At 39.4% G+C, this 11,118-nt stretch overlaps 1 protein-coding gene across 1 annotated transcript; it reads left to right on the top strand.

Moving 5' to 3' along the window:
* The first annotated feature begins 1,322 nt into the window (after positions 1-1,322).
* On the top strand, positions 1,323-11,118 carry LOC111959456 (very-long-chain (3R)-3-hydroxyacyl-CoA dehydratase 2). The gene is made up of 7 exons (XM_023981011.2): positions 1,323-1,490; positions 3,056-3,173; positions 4,357-4,375; positions 4,960-5,048; positions 5,511-5,632; positions 6,731-6,909; positions 10,491-11,118. Exons 1-7 carry the CDS (start codon positions 1,366-1,368, stop codon positions 10,568-10,570), a joined length of 732 nt encoding a protein of 243 aa, XP_023836779.1. The 5' UTR covers positions 1,323-1,365; the 3' UTR covers positions 10,571-11,118.

The raw sequence follows: 11,118 nt of genomic DNA, 5'->3' as shown, positions 1-11,118 counted from the left end.
TTCCCAACCCTGGTCCTCCAGTACCCCCAACAGTACACATTTTTACTGTAACCCTGGACAAGCACACCTGATTCAACTTGTCAACTAATCATCAAGCCCTCAATGAGTTGAATGAGGTATGTTTTTCCAGGCTTACAATGAAAATGTGTATTGTTGGGGGTACTCGAGGACCAGGGTTTGGAAACACTGGTATAGAGTAAAGGCCTGTTACCTAGTTTAAAAGGGTAATAACATAGACAAGATTATTTATAAGCAACATTGTCTTGATTATCTTTCAAGGTCAGCAAAGGCATTAAATTGGGGCACCGATGAGAAAATGAATAGTTAAGTGTCACATCCATGAAGTACCAGATACTGTAATGCCAGGTATTTCTGAAGGGGAAGTAGTGTATCCTTTAATTCTCTTTCATACTGGTTGAGGGGATATGACACCCCTCCCCTTTTACAGGTAGGCCTATCAAATTAGAGATTTATTTTGGAAATTCTACCCAGCAATTGAAAGGGAGGTTGGAAGGACCACAAGGGAAGGAGCACAAGTTAAAACAACATTTTTTTAAAATAAAGTATAAAACAGGTGAAAAGTGTATTTCAGACTCATATTGTGCTTGCTTCCATATGCATTTTTTGGCACATGTCAAGGCTGGCCTTGAGCTGATTTAAATCTGTAAAGATGAACCCATTACCATCGCCATTAAATTAATCTGGGTTGTTTACATGTATGCCATTCCATCATTGTTTACATTTTGTCTTTGTCTAAATTTTCATTTTATTTCACATTGGAAGCAAACCGGGTAAGCAACATAAGAGTGTTAAAGTTAAAGTTTCCCATACACTTTAGCTGAGACAGGTACAAGCTTTCTCTCTAAAAGACAATATGTATACCATGTACAGTCTATTACAGTGCATTGCATTGGTGGCTATGGAAGGGGTAGAGAATGAAGTGCTGCTGGTATGTATGACACAGTCCCTCTCCAAAACTAAGCATATTTGGTTAGTAAAGACCCTACTGAGTATTTCCCACCCCACTTTGAGCTGAGACAGGTAGACCATTTTTCTCTCTACAGCCCAATATTCGCAACATACCAGTGTTATTGTATTTTTTTCATTATTGGTCTTAAAAAATGTTTTTATAACCATATTTCTTCTTTACTTATTGCATATTCTTGTTGTCACAATAAACGTAGCTATTGATTAAAATTCAATATCATTTGAATGAGTTATCCACATTGCAATGTTTTGAAATGCAGGCTTTTATTTAGAAGGTTTCCTCATTACCATACGAAAGTGACGTCATAGTTTGTGCTGCTTGTAGAATACTAGTACCATGGGGCACACTTATCCGGCAGCGCCAAGTGGGTTTCAGTCATGTCGGCACCTGCTATGGGGACCACGAAGACGGCTCACAGTGATGTGGCCCCGAAGAAAAAGAGGGGACCGGGTGCACTGGCTACGGCGTATCTGGTTATATATAACGTGGTTATGACAGCTGGGTATGTACACAATTCTGATACACTTCTTGTTGTAGGCTACTTGACGACAATTGGGTGCAAGCGTGCATGACATGCCAGAGTGAATGGCTTGGGAAGAACACACGCGCCTGCTACGAGACTCGATCCCGAACTGTTTTTATGGATATTTTGCACAATAATGCCTCGTTTCATTGTGCTGCCTTCAGCTACACTGTAGCAAATCAACTCAGCCACACACTGAACTTCTGTGTTGTTACTTTGTAACCTCCTTCGTCGGGAATGTATCAATTGTCTGTGTCTTTGGTTACATTGTTGCCGAGTGAGCGTCTAAAATACAAAAAAAAAACATTTTTGTATTGCTTTGACTAAAATGTGCTGGAAATATCTCTGATTTCACTTAGGTTATTATGGCACAAAGTTGTTGTGAAGGAAATCCCATAGGGCGGCGCACAATTGGCCCAGCCTCGTCCGGGATTGACCGGTGTAGGCCATCATTGTAAATAAGAATTTGTTCTTAACTGACTTGCCTAGTGAAATAAAATGTACTGTAATCCCGTGAATGGTGTATTTCAAGAAACAATTGGCGCCCACGGTGTCATTATGTACAGTTATACCTATTGTTCTTTACTGCATGTAGTTTTAATCTAATCATAATTGGTTACATTAAATACATATTTGTATTGCTTTGACTAAAATGTGCTGGCAATATCTCTGATTTCACTTAGGTTATTATGACACAAAGTTGTGAAAGAAATTGCACAAGTGCAGAATTATGGATGCTCTCCCATCCTGACCAGTTAGGTGACTTTACACAACCTGGTCTCAGAACATTTTGTATTATTGAGTATGTAAATGCAAGACACAGATTTTAGTATGATATGTATGGTTTGTTACGAATTACAATTCGTATTATATGTTATGAATTTGAAAAATGGATGAGAAGTTACAAATTCTAGCTAGGTGGCTAACGTTAGCTAGCTCGCTAATGTTAGCTAGGCTAGGGGTTAGGGTTAAGTTAGGTTAAAGGGTTAGGGTTAAGTGAAGGCTTAGCTAAGTAGTTGTAGCTAAAAAGTAGTTGAAAAGATGCTAAAGTTGACGTTCACGTTATACTCCCACTCATCTACCCCTACCAACCACCCTCCTTTTTTTGCCTTAAGTAACCATTGTCTTATTGTCTGTTTCCTGTGTGGTGAGGTGATATTTTCCCTGTGTCATACTTTCTCTGTCTATTGAATACCAGCTACAGTGGGGTACATCCCGCCTTTTCAGGAGCTATGTAGCCTGCTCAGTATCTATTACTTTATTTAGTAGATGAGTTTCTATCTGTTCAAAACCTCAGTCACTCATACCAATCATGCCTATTCAAGTATATTATTATGCAGATGCTCCTTCTATCTATGTATTGGGCCTCCGTTCTGCGTGGTTGGACTGTTTTGCTTTACCCTGTCCTCTAAGAGCAAACTGAGGCTATTATTTTATATCAGAAACATATTCCCACCCAGGACTCCTTGGACAATAGTGACATTTGTTACCGAGTGGACTATCCTGGCTAAATGACCTAACTGAAAATGTGTGTGTTCTTCCAGGTGGCTGGTCATAGCCGTGGGCCTGGTGCGGGCCTACTTGGCCAGAGGCAGCTACCACGGCCTGTACTACTCTATAGAGAAACCACTGAAGTTTTTCCAGACCGGAGCTCTTCTGGAGGTGAGTGGCTGAAGGCCAAGGGTGTAATCATTATGCCGATTCTGTTGCAAAACGTTTTGCAACAGAAAACGTTTACTCTAAACTAAAAATACAGACGAGAGTTTCTATTGGACAAATTCAGGTAGGTCCCTCCCTGTTTTGTTCCATTTGCTTCCGTTTAAGAACCAAACAGTAAATGGTTTCCGTAATGAATACCCCCCCGAGTCTCTGTTGTATAGGTCAGACCTGGGTCATGTTCATTAGGTACACTAGCAAAACGTTATGCAACAGAAAATGAAAATCTGTTTCGGTAGTGCCTCCCCCCTTATTTAAAAACATTAACGAACTTACAGCAATGTATTTTTATACTTTGTTGAGGGGAAATATACTTGCTATGATTGTGATATGTTATTGTCTCACCTAGCAATCTTAAGATGAATGCACTAGTTGCTCTGGATAAGAGCGCCTGCTAAATGACTAATAAAAACATGTGAATTTCACTCCCTTCCAAACGTTTTSTCCCCACTGAATACAAGCTTTTATTCAGAGAAGGGTAAATAGAACAGACTCATCGCTTTCTGTGGGTGGTGAGTTGGGTATGTCCCCTACTGTACGAATACAACTTAATGGCAGGAATGTTTAGTCTCACAGTGCTGTTACATTTAAAAAGAAATAGAAACTCCTCCATAGTGAATGGCCTTGGCCTTTCCCCTCTGTCCTACTCTACTCAGTACAAATGCCTAGTAGGGTGTTAATGTGATCCTCTCCAGCCAGCCACACTGTAACACAGAGATAAGGGATTAGGCCTAGTGTAACTCCAGCTCTGTCTACCGGGTAATTGTCCTCTCAGTCATACTAACTCCATTCATTCATAAAAACGTCTTCAAACACTGGCCATTTCCTGTGCTGTGATTAGGTTTAGAGACTAGTGTAGGCTATTATCTATTCCTTGACTAGTGGAAAGAACTGTATTGGTGCACATATCTATTGTGTTCCAACAAACATCTTATTTAAATTTTTAACCATGGTTCATTGAAGAACAATTTGAGGACTTTTTACATACAGTATACCGTAGCTGTGTTATTGCAACATTATTATGACAATTCAGCTTGAGTATTTATCTAGGAAATTATATTATTGCATGTTTAGTATGTTCACTGACCATGTGTTGTTTATGTATTAAGTTATTTTCTTTTCCCCTCAGATATTGCACTGTGCAGTAGGTAAGTTCATTCTTCTGCTCCTGTTGAAAGTCCCATACAGGTTCAAGGGTGACCACATAGTGGTATTTCTTTATGACTAAACCAGGCATGTGGACCTATAGGCCTACTACAAAAAGCCATTCCCTCAGCTCAGAGTCTATATAGAAGATGGTGGATAAGCTAAGGCTGATAACAGCCTGGCCCTGCTACGTTGTGGTCGTGGCGTTCCAGGTTCACAGTCCACTACTCATTATCTGGGATTTAAAGCTAAACCTGACCTTTCACATACTGCAGCTGTCTGTCTACACTTGGCCTTGTTCTCTGCTACTCCCTACTGGCCAAACACAGATGCCACACCATAGCATGTATTCTCATGTACTATAGAGTTATACAGTTGAATGCTACTGTATTTGAATGAGCTAATATTGCTACTGTGCATTAGGTTTTGCTACCTATTTATCATTCTTTGTAGCATACTTTTTATTTGTAGTCAACTCTTGATTGGCTAATTGAAATCATATCATTTTCTCCATATCACCGTGCTCTAAAACGTGGTAAAACTGAGGTGATACATCTTCTCTAACCGTTGTCTTCTCCTGCTCCAGGGATCGTGCCATCCTCAGTAGTTTTAACAGGGTTTCAGGTCTTGTCACGAGTCTTCCTCACCTGGGCCGTGACACACAGTGTTCYAGAGGTACGTCTCTTCTCTTTCTCTTATCCCTTCTCTCTATGTGCATCAGTGTCAATCAATCAATGACATTTATTTATAAAGTCCTTTTTACGTCAGCAGTTGTCTTCGTCCCAAAGAAAGAGCTTTGCGGAGACACTAAGGTCTGTGAGCCTGAAATAGTAAACATGCTTGAAATCAACATGGTGAATAACACTGACATGCTTGTGAGCTCTGAAACATTCAAACGRTCTATATGTTTGTGAGCATTTGAATCTGTTAACTTACCAAGACTGAGTTTAGCTTTTTAACTTGTGCTGACATGTCTCTGTCTCCATGCCTGTCACGAGATGCAACGTTACTATAGAATGCTGTATGTAGTGGGTGCTACAAACTGCACGATTCTGCCATAACCCCCGCCTATCTCCTGCTAGAGTGCTTCCTGTTTCCCACCCTCATGCTTGTCTGGTGCCTGTGTGGTCCCTACAGGTCCAGAATGAAGACAGTGTCCTGCTCTTTGTGTCAGCCTGGACCATCACAGAGATCATCCGTTACTCCTTCTACACTTTCAGTCTGCTCAACCACCTGCCCTACCTCATCAAATGGGCACGGTAAGGCTCACATAATGAAATATAACAAAATCATTATATTTGAAGATACGATATAATTTTTTGAATGCATTATGTATCTCTATGGCATAACCCTGGCGCCGGAGAAGAAGGCTGAAGTTTTACGTGTCCCCAACCAATTGTGTTTTTTTTGTTCGTTTCTTTGCGTTTGTAACTTATTTTTTACATGTTACTTTTATTTCTTATTCTTATCTGTTTTTTTTTTAAACTGCATCGTTGGTTAGGGGCTCGTAAGAAAGCATTTCACTGTAAGGTCTACACCTGTTGTATTCGGCGCATGTGACTAATAACATTTGATTTGACTTGGACAGGTGGATGACACAGGCACTCACATTTAATCTAATAGGATGTAATAAATACAGCGTAATGATCTGTATCATTTTAACACGTGGGTCCAAAAACACCCCTCTATTTATTCACTAAAAGTCTAAGGCCATAAAGCAAAACAAAAGCTATATTTTAATTGGTAGGGGAAACTTTGCCTTTGACTTTGTCCTTGGAGGCTTTCTTATTCTATATGTCCATGGAAGTTAAATATAGAATGATGGAACATGGGAGTGTTTGAAACTGTTATGACACTCCACCTCCATAATATATTTTTTCTCAGTCACAACCATGGCAACAAAGTCTTAATGAGCTCCAGTAGGCCTACTGGTGGGGAAGGACCTTCTTTTGTTGCCTGGTGGCAAATGTTGATGAATCTTCTCCCAATGTCGGCCAATGTTCTGGTGCTTTGTTCTTTTCACATTCAAATTGCTTTTCAAAGGCAGATTGAGGTATATGACAGGTAGCGTCACATAGGTGAGAAATTCAACTAAGGGTCCCAAGATTAGCCTCTCAGTGATTTAGAGCAGGTCTCACACCCCATTACTATGCAATTATAATGCAAATACTAATGATAATACAATGTTACTATTGTAATTACAGRGTTACTACTACAAGCAACTTGTAGTGTTATCTTCATGAGCTACCCATTTGGTGTGCTAGTCCCTGTTTACCAGTGGTGCCTCCTCTCCCTCTTTCCAGTAGCTAAATGGTGCCAATAAAGGGTTTCTAAAAAATGAAATAAAATCTCTCCAGGTACACATTCTTCCTAGTGCTGTACCCCATGGGAGTAACTGGCGAACTGCTGACTGTCTATGCAGCCCTGCCCTACGTTCAGAAGACAGGCCTCTACTCTGTCACCCTTCCCAACAAGTACAACTTCTCATTTGACTACCACACCTTCCTCATCCTCACCATGGTCTCCTACATTCCATGTAAGTCTCTCTCCTACCCACCACAATACACCACTGATGTACAGTACTACTGTAGCTGGGTTGTTCCATGAATAGAGTACATTTTACATTTACATTTAAGTCATTTAGCAGACGCTCTTATCCAGAGCGACTTACAAATTGGTGCATTCACCTTATGACATCCAGTGGAACAGCCACTTTACAATCTGTCTCTTATACACATCTAGATGTGTATAAGAGACAGGTATTCCTTAAAGAGGTGGGGTTTCAGGTGTCTCCGGAAGGTGGTGATTGACTCCGCTGTCCTGGCGTCGTGAGGGAGTTTGTTCCACCATTGGGGGGCCAGAGCAGCGAACAGTTTTGACTGGGCTGAGCGGGAACTGTACTTCCTCAGTGGTAGGGAGGCGAGCAGGCCAGAGGTGGATGAACGCAGTGCCCTTGTTTGGGTGTAGGGCCTGATCAGAGCCTGAAGGTACGGAGGTGCCGTTCCCCTCACAGCTCCGTAGGCAAGCACCATGGTCTTGTAGCGGATGCGAGCTTCAACTGGAAGCCAGTGGAGAGAGCGGAGGAGCGGGGTGACCCTTTGATATTCTAAGTAGAAATTGTTCACCAATATTGCATTTTAAAAGCCTGTTATATTAAATGAAGTGACCACATGGAAAATTCAATAAATCWGATTTTTTTATATGAAAAAAGACTTGCTAAAGTACCTCCGCCATGTTTTTCTGACTTCTAGGACGATTTTTAACCCACTTAACCACATTTCAAGTTTTCACCATCATTGTAAAGCCCTAGTTATATTCTTGCTTTGGCAGTCATTTCTGAAGATTTTTATTGATTTCATCATGTGATTAATTTACATGTGTCCCTCATTTTAAGGTCAACCCTGTTACGTGAACTGAACTCTCGTTTTAATATAGTGAAACTATTCCTTTTTAAATAGTTTTTTCAAAAGAAACATTGAACATCATAGTGTAAAAGCAGGTGAGCTGGTTCTACTCTTTTTGCCCATTTTCTGGTGTTTAATGGTGGTAAACTGAGTGCGTCAAGCATAACATGTCAACCCTGTTACCCATAGATAGGCTAGACATTTTTTTTACCTCTACAGGATCGGTGTCCCTAAAKCGGGATTGTTGTTGCTCAATATGCGATAATGTGACCGGYAAAAGTTGTATACAACATCCAACTTTCCGGAACATAGACATGTTTTATATGGGCAGAAAATAATTTAAGCTGTTAATCTAATTGCAGTGTCCAATTTTACAGTAGCTATTACAGAAAAACAATACCATGCTATTGTTTTGAGGATAGTGCACAACAACAAAACACTTTTACCACAGCAACTGGTTTGATTGAATCTCCTCTGAAGGTAAACAATGTACTTAAATTCAGTAATCTTGCTCTGATTTGTCATCCTGAGGGTCCCAGAGATAAAATGTAGCATAGTTTTATTTGATAAAATRCATTTTCATATTCAAAAGTAGGAACTAGGGTCTACAGTTTGAACTGCTGTCTCTGGCTCCACACCCACCCTGCCCGGCCATCTAGATGTGTGAATGTTGGTGTATTTTCTGTAGGGAAGCTAATTATTCATGTATGACTTCCTGGGAGTGTAAATGTTTTACTACCATAGCATTTTTGTATGTTCTTTATAGTTATGTATTTGAAAATGTATAAATTGACCAATTCGGCACATTTGGGTAAACTCCTGGCAGACTTGATACAAAATATTGTGTAGTGATGTAAATATTCATTGGATCAGTCTGAAACTTTGCACACACTGCTGCCATCTTGTGGACAYAATCAAAATTACACCTAGATCCTAACTCTATATGGTTATTCTCTTGCATTTCAAAATAGAAAACGCAATTTTTTMMGGTTTGTATTATCTTTTACCAGATCTAATGTGTTATTCTCCTACATTAATTTRACATTTCCACAAACTTCAGTGTTTCCTTTCAAATGGTATCAAGAATATGCATATCCTTGCTTCAGGTCCTGAGCTACAGGCAGGCAGTTAGATTTGGGTATGTAATTTGAGGTGAGAATTGAAAAAAAGGGTCTGATCCTTTTATTAAAAACGTGTGAAGCTTGCATTCAATTGCCCCTCCCTGTTGCACACAAGCTTCCATTCCCCCTGTCACAAGGGGATTTATGGCTGATTTTTAAGATGAAAACCTCAACCCTGTCAGTCGGTACTGTCACAGTCAAGCCTGTTTCTTTAATGCCGCTTTATTGGCAATTACTATAGTATTTTTATTTGATTTAACCCCTGAGATGGGGGAACATGTTTTTTTTATGGAGTTGAACATATGCTCTTTATGACAGAATGTTAAAATTAGGTGATTTAAAACTTTTTTTTTTACCAAGTTACACTACCCAAAATGCACTCTATTCGTGGAAAGACCTAGCTATGTATAAGGTGAATCAGCTTCGTGCTGTGAATTGTAATATTCTACCTTGCACTTCGTGCTTGCTTACTCTCGATCAGGGGTCTCCAACAGGTAGATTGCGAGCTCAGCCTACCTACGAGTAGCTCACCAATCAAATCTGAAAGTACATGCCTTTTTTTTCATGTGTTCCATGGCAAACTGTCATAAACATAAAGCTCCCGGCTACTATCCAATCAAAGCCACAATGACATTATCCCACCTCTGGTTAGCCACTATTGGCTTAAAGTTAAACGTAACACAATATCTGCCAATTCATTTCCATCAATATTGCCTGCCTGTCTGTTTGGTGCGAGTTTGTCTATCAGTCCGTAAATAGCCAGGTAGTGAAAACCGGGTGTCTTGTGGGTAGACGGAAAGACGTTCCCTATAAACTGTCTCAATTAAGTGTAAACTGCAAAGTAGGCTGACACAATGAATCATGATATAGTTCTATCAATTTGGGTGGCCATTGTATTGCAAACTCTGCCATGACATTTTCTGAAACAGTCGTCCTAACAGCAGAAACCTTTCTAGACTGACACATTCCTCTCTTGATAGATGCTCAATTAATGGGGAATTACACCCCAAAAAATCTACATTTTGTTATTTATTTTTTCCATACTTAAAAAATGTGATTTAAAGCATTGATGTGGACTCGGAACATACATTTTTGTTTTTTCTGTATGAATAATTGTTATATTGAGAGTAAAAAAAAACTAAAATCAAACTGAGAAAACAGAATTCTGGAAAATACAAAGATAATTTGATGGGGCCTGTCATGCCAAATACTGTTTATTAACCATTTATATTACCAGGTAAAGTATATTGTCAGAACACATCTCTTCTATACCAAGGACCCGGGAAAGAGTTTCAGGGTAGAGGAGAATAATGTGCCTATTTGAAAGCTATAAAAAAGAGTAGCAGTCAACGTTTCATTATTTTTTTTAAGTACCTTTCATGCTAGAAAAGGTTAGACTCCTGCTCTAGATCTTATGGTGACCCATTTTAGCATTCATCATTTTATGAAACTGCTCATTAATTAATTTTTTGGAAGAGGAAAAAGGGTTAGCACTGTAAAAATCCCATGTATTATTGTCAACACACTTAAATTGATAGATCTGAGTATGACTCTATGGTTCCTTGTTGTTGATCTGACTGTTTTCCTTCCAGTGTTTCCTCAGCTCTACTTCCACATGATGCGTCAGAGGAAGAAAGTCTTGTGCCATGTGGAGGAGTACAAAACAGAGTAAACAAACACAATGACACACAGCAGCCTGATCACGTCATGACACGGGCAGGAATGGAAAAAGACGAGAACCTTTTAAATTGGTCAAGCATGTTTTTTAATTTTAATTTTATTTTTATGTCTGCTTGTTGAAATATCATAGAAAGCCATCTCTTTTTCAGATCAAGAAAATAACATGGGTAATGGGGACGATCGTTCTAACAATGGTTCTTGGTAATCACTTGGTTCAGTTTTGGACTGTTGCCTGGTTAATCAGATGCTCAAGTCATTTACAATATACAAACTGCTTTTTGTTTTCTTTATAAGCCTTATGGTCCCTGGTCAAAAGTTGAACACTATATTGGGAATAAAGTGTAATTTGGGACACAGCAATGCCTTGTGCTCAAATGAATAGTTGTTATTGTTGTTAAGATAGAAGGTTCCATATTAGTCTGAGCACTATGCTGTTAAATGATTTGAGTCATTTATTTCTGAGACCTACTCCTTTATTTTAATCTGCAGAACTTCTGATCACATTCCCTGTTTTGGTGTAATAAAACAATTTTTATTTTA

Source organism: Salvelinus sp. IW2-2015, linkage group LG36 (genome assembly GCF_002910315.2).
Source record: "Salvelinus sp. IW2-2015 linkage group LG36, ASM291031v2, whole genome shotgun sequence".
Lineage (NCBI taxonomy): Eukaryota > Metazoa > Chordata > Actinopteri > Salmoniformes > Salmonidae > Salvelinus > Salvelinus sp. IW2-2015.
This window is presented reverse-complemented; position numbering and strand designations above follow the sequence as displayed.